Source organism: Schistocerca serialis, chromosome 1, assembly GCF_023864345.2.
Source record: "Schistocerca serialis cubense isolate TAMUIC-IGC-003099 chromosome 1, iqSchSeri2.2, whole genome shotgun sequence".
NCBI classification, from domain to species: Eukaryota; Metazoa; Arthropoda; class Insecta; order Orthoptera; family Acrididae; genus Schistocerca; species Schistocerca serialis.
The window spans coordinates 358,424,220-358,449,499 of NC_064638.1; the positions used below are offsets into that span (position 1 = coordinate 358,424,220).

A 25,280-nucleotide genomic window follows, 5' to 3' on the forward strand; every position below is an offset into this window, starting at 1 on the left:
CACATTAATTTTTGTTTATAGGAAATTTCTTAGGATTTTTGGTAGGTTAGCGAATAAGACAGGTAAATATTCTCGTACAAAATCCTTATTAACCTTTGATATCCATTTACCAAAGAAATAACTCTTTCCTTAGTTTTAATAGGCGCACCTTTAATAACGTCCAATTTAATTTTTAACTTACAACTTAAATCCACATCTGTATCATCTATTTCTTTCTTCTCCAACCAGTAATTTGACAAATACAGAGAAGGTATATTCTCGAATTCTAATACATATCTAATTTTCTTCCTGCGAAATACTAGTTTTACGGCTTTAACTATTAGCTCAGTTCCTTCCTGCACTTATTCTAGGCGAGGGCATTCGGGGTTTTTAATATTTCCTCTTATCTCCTCCATCGTGCTATTGTTAAAGTGTTCTACATCCTCCAGTGTGTATGTCAGCAACTCTTCTGCTCCACGTTCTGGCAGGACATCTGTATAGAACTTTAAGTTTACAACTTTTGCAAACGAGTGTCCATTAAATGTAGTTATTCCATCAGTTTTAAACTCGCCAAATGGCTGTTCTGTTGGTGGACAATATCCAACGCATCACACTTAGAACATGACCATCCTTTTTAAACCGATCCAAATGGGAATAGCGCTTAATAAATACATTTTTGGTGTATCCCTTAATATACTAAATATTCTCGATTCCGTTGACTTCGGCCAGTACTCCAATTCGGGACTAGTTTCCATTGCTATTTACTGCAAATGCCAACATTTTATATTCCCTCTTCATTGCCAGATTTCTCCATACATTGTGTTTAAATCCGTATTTAAGCCTGGCCTGGACATCCGCAATATCTTATTCCTTTTCCAGTTGCAGCTTATGTTCTTCCTTTATGGCAGTTGTCTTCTCCATATAGTCCAGTTTTCTTTTCTTTACTCCGAGGTCCTCCATTTCCGTACACTTAATACAGTCACTACACTTAAGGAGTAACTTCTTTGATGGGGAATGATTTGAAGTCTGTTTGGTACATTGGTTCTTTTTCTTAAGTCTTGTGGTATAATATTATTTGTAGGAACCAATTCCAGTTCGACGATATCTATATCGGACGGTATTGTGGACAACAATGTTTTAGACTGAGATAAATAAGTTTCTCCTGCTTTAACATAACACTTTTGTTGTTTGTTGCTGTGGTCTTCAGTCCTGAGACTGGTTTGATCCAGCTCTCCATGCTACTCTATCCTGTGCAAGCTTCTTCAACTCCCAGTACCTACTGCAGCCTACATCCTTCTGAATCTGCTTAGTGTATTCATCTCTTGGTCTCCCTTTATGATTTTTACGCTCCACGCTGCCCTCCAATACTAAACTGGTGATCCCTTGATGCCTCAGAACATGTCCTACCAAACAAACCCTTCTTCTAGTCAAGTTGTGCCACAAACTTCTCTTCTCCCCAATCCTATTCAATACTTCCTGATTAGTTATATGGTATACCCATCTAATCTTCAGCATTCTTCTGTAGCACCACATTTCGAAAGCTTCTGTTCTCTTCTTATCCAAACTATTTATCGTCCATGTCTCACTTCCATACATGGCTACACTCCATACAAATACTTTCAGAAACGACTTCCTGACACTTAGACCTATACTCGATGTTAACAAATTTCTCTTCTTCAGAAATGCTTTCCTTGCCATTGCCAGTCTACATTTTATATCCTCTCTACTTCGACCATCATCAATTATTTTGCTCCCCAAATAGCAAAACTCCTTTACTACTTTAAGTGTCTCATATCCTAATCTAATTCCCTGAGCATCACCCGACTTAATTCGACTAATTCCATTATCCTCGTTTTGCTTTTGTTGATGTTCATGTTATACCCTCCTTTCAAGACACTGTCCATTCCGTTCAACTGCTCTCCCAAGTCCTTTGTTGTCTCTGACAGAATTACAATGTCATCGGCGAACCTCAAAGTTTTTATTTCTTCTCCATGGATTTTAATACCTACTCCGAACTTCTCTTTTGTTTCCTTTACTGCTTGTTCAATATACAGATTGAATAACATCGGGGACAGGCTACAACCCTGTCTCACTCCCTTCCCACCCACTGCTTCCCTTTCATGTCCCTCAACAACTGTCAGCTGGTTTCCGTACAAATTGTAAATAGCCTTTCACTCCCTGTATTTTACCCCTGCCACCTTCATAATTTGAAAGAGAGTATTCCAGTCAACATTGTCAAAAGCTTTCTCGAAGTCTACAAATGCTAGAAACGTAGGTTTGCCTTTCCTTAATCTAGCTACTAAGATAAGTCGTAGGGTCAGTATTGCCTCACGTGTTCCAACATTTCTGCGGAATCCAAACTGATCTTCCCCGAGGTCGGCTTCTACTAGTTTTTCCATTCGTCTGTAAAGAATTCGCGTTAGTATTTTGCAGCCGTGACTTATTAATCTGATAGTTCGGTAATTTTCACATCTGTCAACACCTGCTTTCTTTGGGATTGGAATTATTTTTTTCTTCTTGAAGTCGGATATTTCCCCTGTCTCATACATCTTGCTCACCAGATGGTAGAGTTTTGTCAGGACTGGCTCTCCCAAGGCTGTCAGTAGTTCTAATGGAATGTTGTCTATTCCGGGAGCTTTGTTTCGACTCAGGTCTTTCAGTGCTCTGTCAAACTCTTCACGCAGTATCGTATCTCCCATTTCATCTTCATCTGTATCCTCTTCCATTTCCATAATATTGTCCTCAAGAACATCGCCCCTGTATAGATAGACCCTCTATATACTCCTTCCACCTTTCTGCTTTCCCTTCTTTGCTTAGAACTGGGTTTCCATCTGAGCTCTTGATATTCATACAAGTGGTTCTCTTTTCTTCAAAGGTCTCTTTACTTTTCCTGTAGGCAGTATCTGTCTTACCCCTAGTGTGATAAGCCTCTACATCCTTACATTTGTCCTCTAGCCATCCCTGCTTAGCAGTTTTGCACTTCCTGTCGATCTCATTTTTGAGACGTTTGTATTCCTTTTTGCCTGCTTCATTTACTGCATTTTTATATTTTCTCCTTTCATCAATTAAATTCAGTATTTGTTCTGTTACCCAAGGATTTCTACTAGGCCTTGTCTTTTTACCTACTTGATCCTCTGCTGCCTTCACCACTTCATCCCTCAAAGCTACCCATTCTTCTTCTACTGTATTTCTTTCCCCCATTCTTGTCAATTGTTCCCTTATGCTCTCCCTGAAACTCTGTACAACCTCTGGTTTAGTCAGTTTATCCAGGTCCCATCACCTTAAATTACCACCTTTTTGTAGTATCTTCAGTTTTAATCTACAGTACATGCCCAATAGATTATGGTCAGAGTCCACATCTGCCCCTGAAAATGTCTTACAATGTACAACCTGGTTCCTAAATCTCTGTCTTACCATTATATAATCTATCTGAAACCTGTCAGTATCTCCAGGCTTCTTCCATGTATACAATCTTCTTTTATGATTCTTGAACCAAGTGTTAGCTATGATTAAGTTGTGCTCTGTGCAAAATTCTACCAGGCGGCTTCCTCTTTCGTTTCTTACCCCCAATCCATATTCACCTACTCCGTTTCCTTCTCTCCCTTTTCCTACTGACGAATTCCAGTCACCCATGACTATTAAATTCTCATCTCCCTTCACTATCTGAATAATTTCTTTTACTTCATCATACATTTCTTCAATTTCTTCGTCATCTGCAGAGCTAGTTGGCATATAAACTTGTATTACTGTGATAGGCGTGGGCTTCGTATCTATCTTGGCCACAATAATGCGTTCAATATACTGTTTGTAGTAGCTTACCCGCATTCTTATTTTCCTATTCATTACTAAACCTACTCCTGCATTACCCCTATTTGATTTTGTATTTATAACCCTGTATTCACCTGACCAAAAGTCTTGTTCCTCCTGCGACCGAACTTCACTAATTCCCACTATACCTAACTTTAACCTACCCATTTCCCTTTTTAAATTTTCTAACCTACGTGCCCGATTAAGGGATCTGACATTCCACACTCCGATCTGCAGAAAGCCAGTTTTCTTTCTCCTGATGACGTCCTCTTGAGTAGTCCCCGCCCGGAGATCCGAATGGGGGACTATTATACCTCCGGAATATTTTACCCAAGAGGACGCCATCATCATTTAACCATACAGTAAAGCTGCATGCCCTCAGGAAAAATTACAGCCGTAGTTTCCCCTTGCTTTCAGCCGTTCGCAGTACCAGCACAGCAAGGATGTTTTGGTTAGTGTTACAAGGCCAGATCAGTCAATCATCCAGACTGTTGCCCCTGTAACTACTGAAAAGGCTGCTGCCCCTCTTCAGGAACCACACGTTTGTCTGGCCTCTCAACAGAAACCCCTCCGTTGTGGTTGCACCTACGGTACGGCTATCTGTATCGCTGAGGCACGCAAGCCTCCCCACCAGCGGCAAGGTTCATGGTTCATGCCTTTGTTGGAGTCAGAGTTAACAATCTCCACGTAGTTACAGGTAGATAATTAAAACTATATGCAGACAAAGCATAACTTATAAGCTTTTCTCGGTCCGGCAGACTTACTTGCACACTAGTCAATTTTCGGGTGTTATTATTACCGCAGTAGACATATTGCAGAAACTGTTAAATGCCACACAAAAACCGCTCTGTAAGTTATTAGTTAGCTGACACCATATGGACAGTTGCCACAGAGTAAAGTGGCGCACATTGTAAAAACTGTTTGTTGGTGTCGAATACACTTAAACAGCCTTGCATTGGGTCGAACACACGATCAGTTCTGTAACTGTATACTGTAGCCTCCAGCCTGGCCGTGCCATGTTCGTTAGCCAAAGAAGATTTAAAAGTTTCCCGTTGTTGCGTGCCTGGACACTTTATAAAATCTATAAGGTGATTACCGATAACACTGTTTACTGCTGGACTTGCGATTTGATATATAAATGTGTTATATATTTTTACAATTGGAACTCATCCACGTTAAACGGGCAATTCCAGCTGTCTTACCGCTGTCCACAATCACATTGCTGCTTCCCTGGCGGTCTCCTTCCATGAGGAAGTCGTGGGTTGATATTACATAGTCGCTCAGTTCCATTTTATTAAAAATTCCGACAAAATTTTGCGTTATGTCTAAATACGAAAGGTAATAATAGTCTACAAGTAGCTGCTGCAATATTCCAGGAAACTCTTCCATTAGAACATCCATCCGCTATATATGGTGTAGCCAAGGATTTTTATATTTCTTCGAAATAGTTTCCAGTGCTTCCATGCCGATTTTATCCAATATCAATCTTGTTGTCGCTTCCATGTAGGAGAAATGGTAGCTTCGCCTTGACATCATGTCTTGTAGTGACGAACTTGGAGAATTTACTACGTAGATTATAGTTAAGTGAGCCTCACAGCTCCTTCTTTAACATTACAGATCGTGCCCTTCTAACTGCTCCTGATAGTCCCTTTGATTTTTTATTTTGGTATTTTAACTACCAAAATGTTATCGCAAAACGGCTCCGTGATAGGAGTAAGAACATTTAAATTCTTCTTGCTAGACAACGTACCATCTTCGGTGTAGTTTATGTTGCCAATGTCAGAAATAAGATTGTGCAGGTTCTCCAGCAGCAACCATAAACCACAGCGTTCGTCGGTTGGTCTCGTCTTTCTCCCTAACAGCTGAGGCATGCTAAGCACTTTGGAGGGATCCATGTTGACACTCTGAGCTACCACAGAGGATTGATTGGTTTGCGATTGTCAAGTCTCCTTTTATACTCTGAAGATCAACGATGGTGGGACTTCCGGTTACGTGATCTTCCGGTCATACATTCTAAATTCGATTGTACTTGCAATCCAGTTGTAAACTCCTAGACGAATTGCGCTATTTTCTGTGCAAGGGAGGGAGGGCGACTGCCCCTCGCGAGTATCACCCCTATGTATGAGGCAGTGCCAAAGCATTAGCTGGAATGTATAGTACAGCCCTGTACTTGGTCGCGTTTTTCGATATGATAGTACAGCGCAATATCCATACAGTAGAGTACGGCGCTGTACCTGAACTCTGTTTCGGTCGGGGTGGTACAGCGCAATATTCGTATTGTAGAGCCTCGATGGGATGGTACAGCGTAATAGCTCCACGGACTGTAGCATCCGAGCGTGATAGCCGGATTGTGCGGTGCGGGATAGGGTGGTACATTTGGATGGGTTGGCATCATGATCCGAAATTAGTCTCATAGGCAGTAGTTCACAAATGCCACAGACACGCAGCAGGCTTTTTCTTCAGAATGAAGTAATTTTATTGCGGTCTCCTAATGAAGAAACACGAGTCCTGATTCCCACAGCTCCCGAACACTATCTGTTGAAATTATTACATAGAAGATATTGGGGAATCTTTAGAACTAAGCAGCGAGAGCCTCAGCATTGTACATAGTTGGGGATAGATGTTCTTCCAACAGGATTTTTTGTATCATCAAAACTGTAATAGTGTGCTGCTATTATAGTTGTTAAATCAGTTGGATGGCACGTATACTTTCCATGTTTTCAGATGAAAGTTTTTAAGATCTTGTATTTCTCGGAATGACAAATTCTCGGGTATGAAAAGCATTATACTAACAAGCGCTGATGTAAAAGGTATTATTTTTAAATTAAAACGTTTTGTTATTAATATATTCTCTGGCATTTGTGGCCCATTGAAAGTGGGGTGATGACAAATTAGGTTTTTGAGAGGAAAGGGAGACTGTAACAAACTGTGACCCCCACACCCAGAACAAATTCCCGATCCACGCCTGGTCATTAACCACAGTGCGCACGCATCTGCTTTTTTTTTCCATACAGGGATTATTGGAGTGTTTACTCGAAGGCATTTACTGCACGCGCTGTGTGCAGAACTGTTCACTTTGTACTTCTGAGTGTTTCTCGTGTCTTGGAGTGTGCGAATTTTCGTTTGGCTTTTAAGTCATCTGCATGTGCCTTTCCCGCCTATTCAGCTAGACCACAAGCCTCTTGCATCGGTCTTTGTCATCACTGCACCGCCCTACGCTCAGGCTGCCGTATAAGTAGATAAGATGATTCCCCTGACTTAATGCACATTTCGTGTGCACAGTGCTTAAATCACTCAAAGGACGTCCGTTTCACGCACGGCTTCAAGCACGTCCAGAACTGGCAATGACGCTAGAACATGGAAGTCTCTCCATAATGCTATGCTTTGCGTCTGTTGCAGCGTCGTAGGTGACTGTGTGCTGCGTTTGCCCACGCCACGCATGCGCAATCTACCATGGGTGGAAAGCGTGTTCTGTAGGTTGTGAGGCCGCAATGGACCAGCAGTTAGCTCAACAGTGGGTACAACTCGCCAAGTCCTTGCTGAGTTTTCCTCAGAAACCTGCTTCTCCCGGGCAAGCTTTAACTCGAGGAATACTCCGAGATATTTGGCTTCGTTGGTCCTCTGTACAGGTCACCAAAGGGCTAAAGCTGGGGAATAGCAGGTTGGTGTCTTTTGGTGTACACTTGGGCCTGGCTTTTTGATGCATTCAAGCCTATCCTCCACTAAGTCGCCCTTGTCTCCAGATCGGTGTACGCTTGTTGCAGACGACGAAGAGTGACCTGCGCCCATCTACTTCTCGTGAGGAGCGCTGTACATTCAGCATCTAGCCCCAGAGTGAACTGTTCTTTCCTGGGGAAGTCAGCAGTGTAAAGGGAGAGGAATGGTCAAGTACAGATCCATGCGGAACGTCGGATTCAATCTGTCGGACCATCGAGTCTGCTTTACTTGCTAGGACTACAAATCGCTAGCAGCTGTCAAATCCTACTGCCAAGAACTTGTACAACATCCATGGCTATCAGACGCTGTCAAACTCCTGGGTAATATCAGGGAAGATAGTGCCGTAGATTTACTTGCTGCTTTATGCCGTTCTGTTTTTGTTCTGTGTCTCGAAGAAACTGTCGCACAGTCAATAACATTCGGGAAAGCCAAAATGCTTCTGAAGTAAAATCTCATCTTCTGCGATTGGTTCAAATGGCTCTGAGCACTATAAGACTTAACATCTGAGGTTGTCAGTCCCCTAGAACTTAGAACTACTTGAACCTAACTAACCTAAGGACATCACGCACATTCATGCCTGGGGCAGGATTCGAACCTGCGCGGTTCCAGACTGAAGCGCCTAGAACCGCTCGGCCACACCAGCCGGCTTCTGCAGTTCTGCGAGAAATCCTTTGTGAGATGATTTTTTTTTTTCAAACACCTTAATCAGAAACCGTAGGAAGCTTATAAGCCTATAATTCTTTGGCTAAACGTGGTTTTCCATGGACTTGGGGACTGCCAAGAAGACCGTTCCCATGACTACGGATAGGTCTTCTTCTGGTAATGAGGTTAACCATGTCTACCATGGTGTTGTCTGCCTCTCGTGGCAGTCCCGTCAGCGTCTGGCACAAGATGTCGCCCTGTCCCGGAACTTAATTGGTGGGTAATAACCTCATATGCGAGCAGATTTCTTGTGGTGTTATAGGTCGTATCTGTTCAGCTGTTATCTACTGCACTGTGCACTGCTCTGCAAAACTTAAGAACGAAAGTAACTTTCGCATAATGTGCTTGGTTGGTTGGTTGATTTGGAGGAGGGGACCCAACAGCAAAGTCATTGGTCCCATCGGGTCAGGGAAGGATGGGGAAGGAAGTCGGCACTGCTCTTTCGAAGAATCCGTCCCGCCATTTTCCTGAAGCGTTTAGGTAAAGCAAGTAAAACATAAATCAGGATGGTCAGACTGGGGTCTGAACCGTCGTCCTCCCGATTGCGAGTCCAGTGTGCTAACCAATGCGCCACCTCGCTCAGTGCATAATGTGTCACTGATAAGTAAAACAGCTCGATGAAACTTGGACTACACCAGCTGCTGCAGTATAGTCCAGAAGGTAAGAATACGGAATACCGAGCGAGTTGGTGCAGTGGTTAGCACACTAGACTCGGATTCCGGAGGACGACGGTTCAAACCAGCGTCCGGCCATCCTGATTTAGGTTTTCGTGATCTAACTAAATAGCTTCAGGCATATGCCGGAAGGTTCCTTTGAAAGGGCGCGGTCGATTTCCTACTCCTCTCTTCCCTAATCCGATGCGATCGATGACCTCGCTGTTTGGTCCCCTCCTCCTAATCAACCAACCAAATACGGAATGAGATGAACAGAAGTGGCAAAGAGAACAATTACACTGATGTGACCGCTATTTATGATGGTCCCTTTGACATTGTAAAAGCTCAGACATGATTCGTCATATGGTGTGTGATCACCACGGACGACAAAGACTCTCTAAAAAAATAATCCCATGCTGATTACAAGGTTGGTATGAAGTTCTTATGGTTATACATCCCATTCCTCCAACAGCACGGTTGACAATTACTGGAGCCGGCCGTTGTGACCGAGCGGTTCTATGCGCTTCAGTCTGGAACCACGCGACCGCTACGGTGGCAGGTTCGAATCATGCTTCGGGCATGGATGTGTGTGATGCCCTTAAGTTAGTTGGATTTAAGTAGTTCTAAGTTCTAGGGGACTGATGACCTCTGATGTTAAGTCCAAAGCATTCCACACATGTTCGATGTGATTTAAGCCAGAGAAACGTCCAGGCCAGTCCATTCGTCGAATATTCGCTCGTTCCAGGAGCTCTTCTACATGTGCTATTCGATACTGTTGTGCATTGTCATCCATAAAAATGAAGTCAGGGCAGACGTGGGCAAGAAGTGCAGCGTCAGGATAATTTTGATGGGTGAGTGTACAATGATTAAAAATTTGGAGGCCACCACTCCCATGCTGTATTATGCCCCACCACACCATAAGACCTCAACCATCGAAACGATCCTGTTCGACAACGCTAGACTGCTTTCATATGACGCGAGGTGGGAACATATAGCTCATCTAGGAACGTTGCCGAACATGATCGTTTTGGTGGTCCAAGTGTTATGATGTGGGGAGGAATAACGTTGCATGGGCATACTGACCTCCAAATCTTTGAACACGATACACTCATCGGTCAACGTCTTTGTGATACTGTAGACATACCCTATATGCATCTTTTCAGGGATACTTTCATCCCTGACTTCATTTTTATAGATGAAAATGTGCGATCGCGTCGATCCGCGCAGGTGCAAGGGCTCTTGGAACGAGAACATATTCGACAAATGAATTGGCCTGCCCTTTACCCCTAACTTTAATCCAATGGGGCACGTGTGGGGTGTGTTGAAGAGGCGTACTGCAGCCCGTCCGTATGCATTGCAGCACGTCCACATGCGCCAACGACCATCCAGCATCCTCAACCACCCTGGTGGAGAAATGGGACGCCATACCACAAGAACTCTGTATCACTGTTGTGGCTAGCGTAGGAGAACTTTGCAGAGCGTGTATTGCCGTCTGTGGTGGTCACACACCGTATTAAGAGCCATGTCCAGCATTTTGTAACGATCAGGTGTTCATCGTAAATCGTGGTGACTTCTGTGTAATTACTGTCTTTGAAAAAGTATCGTTCTTCAACTTTTGTAGTCATGTTTTCCTCAGTTGCTTGTAATATTACGGTATATTGATAATTTTTACTTATGGACCGTCTGACAGCAACTGAACAAAACACAATTTTAGTGCCATTCGCGTTTCGCCTTTATTTTCTGCAAGGCATCATCAGTGGCCTGGAATATGTACAAATGTTTGCTATTTAATTTACACTTTGGTCACTGTACCTCTGTACCTGTAAGTTATAAACAATTCTGGTGATTGGTATTTCCTATTGAATAGTAATGTTTTGAACTGTACTTACAGGTTGCGTGGACGATTTCCTACACATTACGCTTCTGTTGCATTTTTGGTATTCTTCTTCTTCTTATAAATACCAATTTGCGGTTTTTTCCCCACATTTCACAGCACTATGCACTGAACACTTGTTTCGATGCAATGTTTTGGTTTCTGTTGCTGACTGTCAGATGTTTTTGCCAAAGATCGAATGTTATTGCCAAGTGAAAAAATTGACAAACTCTATTCAGAAATCAACAAAGATCATCAGAACATAAAGTTCACACTTGAAAAAGAAAAGGAAAATCAAATAAATTTTCTTGACATTACAATAAAAAAAGAAAACGGCAGACATACATTAAACATCTTTAGAAAACCACAGACAATAATACATTCCACATTTAACCATCCCCACAGCCAGAAACTAGCAGCACCAAGACATATGTTACACAGATTAAACAGAATGCCACTCAACAAGAAAAACTATGAAAAAGAAATGAGTGCAATCATACAAATAGCTAGGAACAATGAGTGTGACACACATGTTAGTGCACAGGCTCAATCAAAAAATAAAAATACTAATACAATACAAACACAACATTTCCAGAATACAAGGGAACTCACAAGCTGAAAACTTTCAAACACAGTCAACAACCACACACAATGAGAACACCACACAGAAGAGAGCCAGATGGTACACCGTGACCTACTCACATAAACTAACACACAGAGTTGCAAATATCCTGAAGAGACAGGGCTTCAAAATAGCATACAAGCCTGGGCAAACCCTCCAATCACACCTAAGCCAACCAGCTACCAAGAGGCAGAAATTCCAACAATCAGGAATATATAAACTTGAATATCAAAGTTGTGATGCAGTATACATAGGTATGACATGCAGGAGTTTTAAAACACGATACAAAGAACATACCAGGTGTTGTAAGTACGAAACAAACCATTCAACATTTGCAGAACATTTAAAACACCATAACCACCATCCTACAAACACGGAACAAGAAGTGAAAATAATGAGAATAAGCCACCATGACAAACATCTTATACAAGCGTGAGAAAACTTCCACGTTCAGAAAGCCATCGCTGAAAACGAACATGTGATAAATGAATAAACACAGGTCAGCACAGGCTCCTTACTACACTTAATAAAAGATATTACACAATAGAAAAAGAAAGAAAGCAGTCGTTCCTCTCACACAAGCAGGAAAAAAACACTCTTCCTCCTTCGCCTTCTGGACATACACACACAAACACAGCAAAGAAAACACACACACACACACACACACACACACACACACACACACACACACACACAAATGCATACACGAACAGATCACAGGATACTTCAATAATTACACTCGAAAGTTTGGCAATAACATTCGATCTTTGGCAAAAACATCTCACAGTCGGCAACAGAAACCAAAACATTGCATCGAAACAAGTGTTCAGTGCATAGTGCTGTGAAATGTGGGGAATAAACCGCAAATTGGCATTTATAAGAAGAAGAACAACACCAAAAATGCAACAGGAGCGCAATATGTAGGAAATCGTCCACGCAACCTGTAAGTACAGTTCAAAACATTACTACTTAATAGGAAATACCAACCACCAGAACTGTTTATAACCTACAGATACAGTGACCAAAATGTAAATTAAATAGCATACATATGTAGGCCTACATATTTCAGGCCACTGATGATGCCTTGCAGAAAATAAAGGCACTAAAATCGTGTTTTATTCAGTTGCTGTCTGACGGTCCATAAGTAAAAATCACCAATATACCATAAGTATCATTCTGTTTTTCTCTGTTATCTTCTGTACTATACTGTAGCAATTCTTTCTACATATGGGGCAAATTTCATAGAGGTATGTTACTTGTCAGTGACACATCATGTGAAAGCTATTTTCGAAGTTAAATTTTGCCCAGCAGCGTATCTGAGCTCAGAATACGTGTTCTACATGCGGCGGCGCGGTTCTTTCCGTCCCTTTGCGACGTACCTGCACCTACCTGTGAACATTGTGTCAGCATATCATCAGTAGGGAAACCGAGCGAAACCTACTGTACTTCGACGTGAACCAGGCTACAATTAAAGTCACTAATCCACGTTTCGGGAGAAAGTTTTCTCACGAAATGAATTAATATATTCTGAAACATAGGTGAACAAGTATCACTGCCAAGCCGGTGCTAGTCTTAACACAGTCACTCACAATCCCTTTCACTCACGTTAGCAAGTTTATGGTGTTGCATTTCCCGAAAACGTAGTAGCTACAAAAATACTGATTGTTTTTGATTGAGAATGCTCGCCAAATATTAAGTCTGTCGATTCCAAATGCAGTCAGTTTTTAGCCACCGACCTGCTCAATATGCCACGCAAAATATAAATCTTTTCTAGTCACAAAATTCACTTAAAAATTCCGAAATTTCTACACGCCCATCGGAATAATAATGCCGTCACTTTACCACACTTTTGATGTATGAAACACTGCTAGATCGGGCAACTTAATCGTTTCCATCGGAACTACTAGTACACACGTCCGAACTGTTTCATGGCTAGGCTCCCACTCCTCCCCAGGATAGTCTGTCTTCTCTACCACCAGAGAAAAGTGCGCGAAGAATATTGCTTTACTATTGGTCAGTTTACTCAACAGCCAATAGGAAAACAACATTCTCCCGCGTCAGTCGCGCTTTTCATCAATAACCAATCGCAAAATAATAAACCTAACGACTGTACTTTCTACCGACGTAATTATCTAATATGCTGAAGTTTGCTTATGCATAAAGTTATTTACTATTGTTATTTACACCTGAATTAACTTTCCCTTTACCATAAACTTACTTTACAAATCTATTCTGCAAAAATCCCCATTGTCCATATCCATACTTTTCGAAATGTTCCCACACTAAATCCTACTACACAACTCGTTAAACAATTATCTTCATATTAACCTTAAACCACACTCACGCATCATTCATACTGCTAAAACAAATTTATAACATTTTACATACACAAAAAGACATAACACTTTATGAAAATACTAGAGCAGTTTATTAAAAACATTCAATTACTTTAGTGCACTCTAGTGGGCACAAACGAAATTAAAATCACAGTCCCCCAATTCAATATTGTCCTCTATCGGCTGATACATAAACTACGTGCGCGTCCAGTCTCGCGTCAACATGTCACGATCCAGCTCTGAGACATGTCCCACTTAACCAACTCCAAGGCAGGATCGGTATAAGACGCTACGCCTCAAGAAGATGGAGCTAACAAGGGAACCTCCCCATCGCACCCCCCCCTCAGATTTAGCTATAAGTTGGCACAGTGGATAGGCCTTGAAAAACTGAACACAGATCAATCGAGGAACAGGAAGAAGTTGTGTGGAACTATGAAAAAAATAAGCAAAATATACAAACTGAGTAGTCCATGTGCAAGATAGGCAACATTAAGGATCATGTGAGCTAAGGAGCGCCGTGGTCCCGTGGTTAGAGAGAGCGGCTGCGGAGTGAGAGGTCCAGGGTTTAAGTCTTCCCTCGAGTGAAAAGTTTACTTTCTTTATTTTCGCAAAGTTATGATCTGTCCGTTCGTTCACTGACATCTCTCTTCACTGTAATAAGTTTAGTGTCTGTGTTTTGCTACCGCACCGCAAAACCGTGCGATTAGTAGACGAAAGGACGTGCCTCTCCAATGGGAACCGAAAACATTTGATCGCAAGGTCATAGGTCAACCGATCCCTCCACAGGAAAACACATCTGATGTATTCTATACGACACTGGTGACGGCATGTGCGTCACATGACAGGAATATATTGTCGACCCACCTAACTTGTACACTTAGCGAATGGGTAAAAAGATTCTTCTACCTTGCCCGATTTAGATTTTCTTGTGGATGTGATAATCACTCCCAAAAAAGTGATGAAAACATAAGAGTTTGTCACATAAACTGCAACAAATGAATGCAACAGTTTCACAGTCTCACAGTTTTCCCTGTGCTCTTTCAAAACATACGTTTTTAACGTTTTCAAATTTTTCCGTCTGTAGACCGTCAAACCCTGCATATGTCCAAGCATCTGAACATGTCCTGGAATTTTGGAGAGCGAAGTTGATTATGTGCGAGTGCCTGAATTTTGATAATTGACACACGATCACGTAAACAATACTGCGCTGTGTACCTGTGCAGCTTCGCAAAATCATAGAATCTTTTCACAAAGTATTTCACGTGCCGAAAACCTCGCATCGGATGGACGGACAGATAATAATTGTCTGAAAATAAAAAATTAAACTTTTTACTCTAAGGAAGACTTGAACCCTGGACCTATCACTCCGCAGCTGCTCTCGCTAACTACGGGACCACGGCGTTCCTGAGCTCACATTCTCCTTGATGTTGCCTATGTTGCGCATGGACTACTCAGTTTGTATATTTTGCTTATTTTTTTCACAGTTCCACACAACTTCTTCCTGTTTTCTCGATTGATCTGTGTTCAGTTTTTCAAGGCCTATCCACTGTGCCAACTTATAACTAAATCTGAGGGGGGTGCGATGGTGAGGTTCTCTTGTAAGAACCTTAGGCTTGCCAGACTTGCACGCTATGAGAAAGGGGGCGTTTGAGCACCGTAAACAAAGAGGCAGAGTGGAGTAGTGTAAGCAGGCGACGCGCGTGCCTCGCAGTCGGCGGTCAGTGGCCTCTGGAGCACGCAGGAGCAGCGGCTGCAGCGGAAGGCGCGCCAGTCATGGCCGACCCGCGGAGACCGACGCAGGCCCTGGGCGCGCTGCTGCTGGCGCTGCTGGCGGCCGCGCATGCGCACGCGCTGCCCGCCGACGTGTACGACCAGCGCCAGAGCGGCCGCGTCAACGTGCACGTGCGCGTCGCGGACGCCGCACTTGTCGCCATGCTGCCCCACGGCACACTCTCGGTAAATAACGCTCGGCACATCGCAGTCGTTTTACCGTCGCTATCTGTATTACTAAAACGCTATCCTGGTACCCGGTACCAGCTTCAACGTAGGGGCAACAAAATTTCGATTTTGAATATTTCGCGTAATTAATTATTTAAAATGCTTTCATAATCTACTCATTCAGACTTATAATCTTGTCTTAAAAGTTTAACAGAATGAGTCAAGTATTACAGTTAAAAACTGTTTGTATTGAGGCAACGTAACTGACGGCGCGCAAGTATACGGATTTCATTCAAGTATTTGACAATGACAGCACTTAGCGACTATGAACCAAGTTTAAACATAATTTCAAACCTTTACGAAATTTTTACTCGCTGATACCTTCCACAAAACGATGAAAGGAAAAGAAGTTTATCGCTTACTACATTTTCGCTTTTCGTGCAGTCGAACTTCAGCATCAAGCGTAACGTTTTACCTTATTACTTCTTTACCACTAACTCTATTCGCAACAATTTTCGCAGACCGTGTCAAAATATGCCGCTGAATGTACCCACAAAAATATATCATTGTACGAGACGTGATTGACGAGGTATGACCTACAGTACAGAGATGCGTGAAAAACTGCCGCATCATGTACACCACTTTAATTTATTACTTCTTTGTTACATACTCTATTCGAAATCCAATGTGCAGGCGGAATCCACATATACTAGTGAATGTACCTGCTAAATTATATCATTGTACGGCCAATAATTCAGGAGGTATGACGTAATAAACATTTAGATACCTGAAAAATTAGCTTTTCCTTAAAACGGCGTCCAGTAAAACTTCAACATCAGGCATAACATTTTAATTTATTACGTTTTTACTACTAACCCTATTCGCAGCACAGTTAGCATACAGTGTCCACCTACACCACTTAATGTACGTGTAAAATTATGACATGGTACAATACATATTTCACGACGAATGACGTTATAAACACGGAGATGTGTGAGAAACTAGCTTTGGATTAAAATGGAGCGCAAATTACCCAGTTCCTACTCACACAGTGTTTCATAGTAAGAGCGTTTGCCAGACCGTGTGGCCGAGCGGTTCTAGGCGCTTCAGTCTGGAACCGCGCGACCGCTAAGGTTGCAGGTTCGAATCCTGCCTCGGGCATGGATGTGTGTGATGTCCTTAGGTTAGTTAGGTTTAAGTAGTTCTAAGTTCTAGGGGACTGATGACCTCAGATGTTAAGTCCCATAGTGCTCAGAGCCATTTGAACCATTTGAGAGCGTTTAGCAACTTTCAACTTCCCTAAACTTCTTTCGCTCTCATGCGTTAAAGGCAGTTAACACGTTAACTCATACGCAAAGAAATCAGAAATTTGAAGTTGTTCTATACTTGGGAGTTCGAGTTTTTAAAGAAGCGGGGTTTTACTGGTAGTGTCTGACACACTAACAGTTATGTTTTTTTGCCCTTGGGTGTCAAACGCGTATTCAGATTTCTGTTTTGGAGAGGGTGGAGGGGTTACTTTCGTTACTGTCATTCTTCCATCCCCCCTTTCCCCCCTTCCAAAGAGAACCGCCACTTTAAGCGCTGCAGATTGCTACGAATTTAATAATAACACCAATAAAAATTTAAAACGTTTTAATACAATAATAATATATTGTTCAGTTACAATAAATATGTATAAAGTTTTAACGTAATAATAAAATAATTTGTTTACATCAGTACCTTATTGTATCGCTGTAGCATAACTTCCAAGAAAATACACCTCCGAAAAATACATTTGAGAAATACAGTGTCATGCAAGTGACTTAGAACAATGATAGCAACAAAGTCTCCCAAATTTGACAGCGTCATATCTTACACGATGTGAAATCGAAGTGTGCACGCACCATTATCATTAATTCACTTAAAACAATTGAGAACAGATGTCCGCAAACTATGGCTATGGAAATGAGCGTTTGGCGTCATTGGCTGGGAGGCCCCTTACGGGGCAGATTCGGCCGTCTTATTACATTCGACGCCACATTGGGCGACCTGCGCGCCGGATGGGGATGAAATGATGATGAAGACAACACAACACCCGGTACCTGAGCGGAGAAAAATCAACGGCCCAGCCGGTCCCCTCAAGACGGTAGTCCGTCACTCTGACCATTTTCTTTTTTTTTTTTTGACAAAGAAACAATAACTCAGTTTTATTTCTGCCTGTAAATTATTATTGAGGAAAAAACAGTATAATTAAAATTCAGTCAGTTATTTACACATCTTTTAAACAATTCAATTTACTTTATTTTCGTTTTAAAATGATAACAGCTTATCTTCCACCATTTCCGTCAATGTAAATTTCTTGGGGAACATTCACTTCTTCGGCGTGGTATCGCAGCAGAGACTTCATTTCACACGCTGCCAGTTGACGAATTTCGTTTTTCACTGTCACCTTCAACTGGTGGCAGTTCAGCACGCACATTGACCATTCAGCTATCGTGGCGGACACTGTGGCTATGCAAGCGAGTAAACTGATGTGGCGGTGGGGGCTAGGGATTGTTTCTTTCAGCCGTTTTCGCCTGCTTTGGGGAAAGTCAGTCTTTAAGTTGTTGTTCTTTTAATCGAAGACTTTCCTTTTGCGTCTTGCCTTACTCTACCCCTGTGGCTTGTTGGTTCTACCAATGGCCCGATGAAATGTATCGGATTTGTTGCTGAGCGCAGGTATGTTCAGCCTGTGAATGTGCGATTTTCCCCGACTGGAAGGTTCTCTGCACCTGGTCAGGCCACATGCACAACTTACCTTTCCTGTAGTATACATAATTTCTAGACTTTCTAGTCATTTTCGAACTTTATAGTTACCATTCTACTTTATTCTCCGAAAGTTAACTGAGGGACTGGGAGAATTTATGTGTGTAAAAATATAAACGCTTTTACCAAAAGGTCTTTTCGGGGGGCGCTGGATCGAGAGTGAAGATCTTGTTGGATCTGCGCCTTTTGGGATCGTGGGAGCAGTAAAACAGATACGCCATCGGTTGTATTTTAAAATAATAATAATGTCGTGTGACGAGGGCCTCCCGTCGGGTAGACCGCTCGCCTGGTGCAAGTCTTTCGATTTGACGCCACTTCGTCGACTTGCGCGTCGATGGGGATGAAATGATGAAACGATGATGATTAGGACAACACAACACCCAGTCCCTGAGCGGAGCAAATCTCTGGGAATCGAACCCGGGCCCTTAGGATTGACAGTCGGTCTATTTTAAAATGAAAGACGCGCATTGTTCAAATGATTCAAATGGCTCTAAGCACTATGGGACAACATCTGAGGTCATCATCCCCGAGACTTAGAACGACTTAAACCTAACTAACCTAAGGACATCACACGCATCCATGCCCGAGGCAGGATTCGAACCTGCGACCGTAGCAGCAGCGCGGTTCCGGACTGAACCTCCTAGAACCGTCGGTCACAGCGGCCGGCACGCACATTGTATTCACCCACACAGGGTGACGGCGTAAAATTATGACGACGGCAGTAGCAGCCGAAAATAGCACATCATTGAAATCAGCTGAACGGGTGGAGTAAATGACAGTGATCGTGATACAGCCAAGGAGAAGCATGGGATTGTCTTTCAGATTTACAAAACTATTCTGTCTTCCTTGCTTGAGCCATCGTGTCACTTTTTTCTCTGTGGTGTATTCATTTCTGCATAGAGAATAGCCATGTTAAGATTTTGTTGGACTGAAGTGAATGAAACACAATTCACGAAGGTGCTTTTCTCCCTTCCGCTCGTATAGCCGATCGGGTTAGCACGCCCCTTCCGGGGCCAATGTCTCTAAGGGAGCGAGGCGTTCCTAAATGATTGAAAATGAAGCGCAGACCATTCCCGCTTTCATGAAGGGTCAGCAAACAGCCGCACAAAACTATAGCCATGTATCTCTGACGTCAGTCTGTTGTAGAATTTTGAAACGTTTTGGGCTCGCGTATTATGACATTTCTGCAGACCGAAAATCTCCTTTGTAGGAATCAACATGGTTCCGTAAACAACAATCGTGAGAAACCCAGCTCGCTCTGTTCTTCCACGAGACCCAGGAAGCAGCAGACACCGGCGCTTTGGTTGTCGCCCTGTTCCTTGGCTTACGGAAAGCGTTCGATACAGTTGTGCACTGCTGTCCAGTGAACGAAATACGAGCATATGATATATAGTACCAACTTTGTGACCGGATGGGAGAATTTCTAGCAAACAGTACACAGCATATCACTCTCAACGGAAAGAAGTCTTCACACATAAAGTCTCTTCGGCGTGCCCCAGCGGAGTATTATAGGACCATTAATTTTCACGACGTAATATAATTGCACAGCAAGCACTGGAAGCAATTACCTTCATAAAATACGAGGGGCGTTCTTCGGTAAGTAACATCTTTTAGTTTTATTCATGATTCAAATACACCCTGTTATTCCCCTATTCTTCTGGCTACAAAACGCTTTTTTGTACAGAATCTGCACTATATGCGATAGCCTTACGCCACCTTACTCAAAGGGCTCGTGTTCCCACATGGTACCACTCCACTGGTCGATGTCGGAGCCAACGTCTCACTGCGCCAATAACCTCGCCGTAATCTTTTACTGCTTCCAGCGGAGTGCACCCTTCATTGGGCGAAACAGATGGAAGTCTAAAGGTGCGAAATCCTTGCGGTATGGTGGATGAGGAAGAACAGTCCACTGGAGTTCTGTGAGCTCCTGTCGGGTGCGCAGACTTGCGTGAGGCCTTACTTTGTCACAGAGAAGGAGAAGTTGGTATGCATTCTTGTGGCGACGAACATTCTGAAGTGGTTTCTTCAGATTGCTGGGCCGGCCGGGGTGGCCGTGCGGTTCTAGGCGCTACAGTCTGGAACCGCAGGACCGCTACGGTCGCAGGTTCGAATCCTGCGTCGGGCATGGGTGTGTGTGGTGTCCTTAGGTTAGTTAGGTTTAAGTAGTTCTGTTCTAGGGGACTGATGACCTCAGAAGTTAAGTCCCATAGTGCTCAGAGCCATTTGAACCATTTTTTCAGATTCCTGAGGGTAGTACAATAACACTTCCTAGTTGATCGTTGCACCATGAGAGACGATATCAAACGGAATAACGCCTTCGGAGTCCCACAAGACGGCCGCCATGACTTTACCGGCGGAGAGTGCGGAACAGAACTTTTTCTTCGAAGGAGATTGCTATTTTGTTTCCGGTCCGAAGTGATGCAAATTGTTACGATAAGCCTCGTGCCGAGCAAGCAACTCCGCACAGATGGTCCTTCGTTGCTCTGCATGACCTTCTGTTAAGAGCGGACTCACACCTTTGAGTATCCCAACTGGTGGGCGAGATGTTTGATCGTCATCCGTCCATCACCTCGAACGAGAGTGTGCGTAGGTCCAACACTGCAGAAGTCTTAAGCCGTGTGCGGACGGCCGACACGCGGGGGATCGGGCAGATTGACAAAATGTCATTTTTTCCAAAAAGATTTTCGCGGCCTTGTTGCGATCATGACAGACTCCTCGCTCAACGACTCACCGTGTTCTTGTTCACTGCTAGGTCTTCATAGACATTCTGCAAGCGCCTATGAATATCTGAAATGCTCTGGTATTCCGCCAAAAGAAACTCAATGACGGTTCTGCTTGGAACGCACGTCTGTCACAGATGCCATTTTGAAGGCTACGTACAGCGCCGCCAACTATCGGAACATCATGAAACTAAAGGGGCTGAAGCCAGAGTATTCTAGGATGTTGCGCAACAAATTCCGCATTTTTGTTAGCGAAATTTTTCGAAGAAATAAATGTGTTGCATTACTTATTGAACGTCTCTCGTACCTAGGAGTATGAGTACGGAGCAATTTGAAGTGGAACAACCACATAAAATTAACGAAGGGTACGGAAGATGCCAGACAGATTCATTGGATGAACGCTCTGGAAACGTAGTCCGTCAACAAATGAAGTAGTTTATAAAACAGTCATTCGATCACTACTTGAATATTGTTCGGCAGTTTGGGAACCGTACCAGACAGGATTGTTAGAGGAAATAGAGAAGATCCAAAGAAGATCAGCACCTTTAGTTACACGTTCACCTGGTAAGTACGAAAGCCTCACAGGGAGGCTCCACTACACATGACTGTAGGCAAATTTATCGAGGTGTTCCCTAAACCCGGGCACATCCATCGGACTGCCACACGGCTCAGCGTGATTCAGCTCTCATTTTAGTCACCCGCTGACCCGTGGCGTCACTCTTTACGTCTCGTCAAGCGACGGTTTATGCCGACTACGGAAGCGTGTGGTTTTTAAGATGATGTTCGAACACTGTACCGCATTTTCTTAACTCCCTAAGCGCAATCACTGTGCTAGCTAAAGTGCTGGTAGCGCTTTGAAACTCACGAGTGGTTCCTTCCTCGATTTCCTGCGAGTTTGTGCCGCCACGCTCCCTCGACTCTTATAACTGCCATCTGGTTTCTGTACAAATTGTAAACAGCCTTTCGCTCCATGTATTTTACCCCTGCCACCTTCATGATTTGAAAGAGAGTGTTCCAATCAACAGTGTCAAAAGCTTTCTCTAAGTCTACTAATGCTAGAAACGTAGGTTTGCCTTTCCTTAATCTTCCTTCTTAAAAAAAAAAAAAAAAAAAAAAATGGCTCTGAGCATCATGGGACTCAACTGCTGAGGTCATTAGTCCCCTAGAACTTAGAACTAGTTAAACCTAACTAACCTAAGGACATCACAAACATCCATGCCCGAGGCAGGATTCGAACCTGCGACCGTAGCGGTCTTGCGGTTCCAGACTGCAGCGCCTTTAACCGCACGGCCACTTCGGCCGGCAATCTTTCTTCTAAGATAAGTCGTAGGGTCAGTATTGCCTCACGTGTTCCAACATTTCTACGGAATCCAAACTGATCTTCCCCGAGGTCGGCTCCTATCAGTTTTTCCATTCGTCTCTAAAGAATTCGCGTTAGTATTTTACAGCTGTGACTTATTAAACTGATAGTTCGGTAATTTTTACACCTGTCAACACGTGCTTTCTTTTGGATTGGATTATTAGATTCTTCATGAAGTCTCAGGGAATTTAGCCTGTTTCATACATTTTGCTCACCAGATGGTAGAGTTTTGTCAGCACTGGCTCTCCCAAGGCTATCAGTAGTTCTAATGGAATGTTGTCTACTTCCGCGGCCTTGTTTTGACTTAGGTCTTTCATTGCTCTGTCAGTATCGTATCTCCCATTTCATCTTCATCTACATCCTCTTCCATTTCCATAATATCGTCCTCAAGAACATCGGCCCTGCATAGACCCTCTATATACTCCTTCCACCTTTCTGCTTTCCCTTCTTTGCTTAGAACTGGGTTTCCATCTGAGCTCTTGATATTCATGCAAGTGGTTCTCTTTTCTCCAAAGGTCTCTTTAATTTTCCTGTAGGCAGTATCTATCCTACCCCTCGTGAGATAAGCCTCTACATCCTTACATTTGTCCTCTAGCAATTCCTGGTTAGCCATTTTGCACTTCCTGTCGATCTCATTTTTGAGACGTTTGTATTCCTTTTTGCCCGCTTCATTTACTGCATTTTTGCATTTTCTCCTTTCATCAATTAAATTCGTTATCTCTTCTGTTACCCATGGATTTCTACTAGCCCTCGTCTTTTTACCTACTAGATCATCTGCTGCCTTCACTATTTCATCCCTCAAAGCTACCCATTCTTCTTCTACTGTATTTCTTTCCCCCATTCCTGTCAATTGTTCCCTTATGCTCTGCCTGAAACTCTGTACAACCTCTGGTTTAGTCAGTTTATCCAGGTCCCATCTCCTTAAATTACCACCTTTTCGCAGTTTCTTCAGTTTTAATCTACAGTACATAACCAATAGATTGTGGTCAGAGTCCACATCTGCCCCTGAAAATGTCTTACAATTTAAAACCTGGTTCCTAAATCTCTGTCTTACCATTATATAATCTATCTGAAACCTGTCAGTATCTCCAGGCTTCTTCCATGTGTACAATCTTCTTTTATGATTCATGAACCAAGTGTTAGCTATGATTAAGCTGTGCTCTGTGCAAAATTCTACCAGGCGGCTTCCTCTTTCGTTTCTTACCCCCAATCCATATTCACCTACTCCGTTTCCTTCTCTCCCTTTTCCTACTGACGAATTCCAGTCACCCATGACTATTAAATTTTCATCTCCCTCCACTATCTGAATAATTTCTTTTACTTCATCATACATTTCTTGAATTTCTTCGTCATTTGCAGAGCTAGTAGGCATATAAACTTGTATTACTGTGGCAGGCGTGGGCTTCGTGTCTATCTTGGCCACAATAATGCGTTCAATATACTGTTTGTAGTAGCTTACCCGCATTCCTATTTTCCTATTCATTATTAAACTTACTCCTGCATTACCCCTATTTGATTTTGTATTTATAACCCTGTATTCACCTGACCAAAAGTCTTGTTCCTCCTGCCACCGAACTTCACTAATTCCCACTAAATCTAACTTTAACCTATCCATTTCCCTTTTTGAATTTTCTAACCTACGTGCCCGATTAAGGGATCTGACATTCCACACTCCGATCCGCAGAAAGCCAGTTTTCTTTGTCCTGATGACGCCCTCTTGAGTAGTCCCCGCCCGGAGATCCGAATGGGGGACTATTTTACCTCCAGAATGTTTTACCCAAGAGGACGTCATCATCATTTAACCATACAGTAAAGCTGCATGCCCTCAGGAAAAATTACAGCCGTAGTTTCCCCTTGCTTTCAGCCGTTCGCAGTACCAGCACAGCAAGGCTGTTTTGGTTAGTGTTACAAGGCCAGATCAGTCAATCATCCAGACTGTTGCCCCTGTAACTACTGAAAAGGCCGCTGCCCCTCTTCAGGAACCACACGTTTGTCTGGCCTCTCAACAGATACCCCTCCGCTGTTGTTGCACCTACGGTGCGGCTATCTGTATCGTTGAGGCTCGCAAAAAACTGTGACCTCATTCCTCGTCAGGTCAACTGGGAATTTGTGACCGCGTGTTTGCAGTGGCTTCTTCCGAGTTCTCCAATTCACGCTGGACGTGTCCGATGAGTATCTGTTTCCTGAAGCTGCACTACAGCAGTGCTGTGTTACGACGGATAACTATTGAATGAAACGATGGGAGGGAATTAAACGCGCTTTTTCTAGAGACACGCATAAGAGGCTGTCGGGATAAACAGCTCCATCCGGATCTGGCTGCAATGTAAAAAGACGCATTAGAAAAATAGAGGACATTCCATAAGCTCAGCTAGTATCTATTATTATATCTTATTTACATGTTCTCTACTCTCGTTGTCTAGACATAGCGTCGTTAAGAACTTAGTTATGTCTCTCTTACGTGGGCTGGGACAAATAGGAAACGTGAGAAACTATAAGAACGAAAGATTTTAATGTAGTGAAAATATTTTGCAATCCTTGCTGTATCATCGTCGCTCATTGTGGAAAACAAACTTTAGACTGTAGGTGGGCCATTCTCCGTCATATCCTTCTGCAGAGGTCTATTATGATACGCACCGAACTTCTATGGTTTTAGCAACAGCGAAGAAAAACGTGCAGGAAGTTTTTAATCAGGCCGTGAGGCAAGGTCTGATGTCTCAGTCGATAGGAGCGTCGAATGCGAAACGCAAATGTCCAGGATCGGACCCCAGTGCTATAAGTGGTTTCAACAT

The 25,280-nt window shown here is 43.1% G+C and overlaps 1 protein-coding gene across 1 annotated transcript in view; it reads left to right on the forward strand.

The window, feature by feature from the left end:
- The first annotated feature begins 15,462 nt into the window (after nt 1-15,462).
- LOC126473184 (uncharacterized) overlaps nt 15,463-25,280 on the forward strand; it is a 46,120-nt gene continuing 36,302 nt past the window's right edge. Inside the window, exon 1 of the mRNA XM_050100115.1 lies at nt 15,463-15,645. Within this exon, the coding sequence (XP_049956072.1) occupies nt 15,463-15,645 (183 nt within the window). The remainder of the gene's footprint in view (nt 15,646-25,280) is intronic.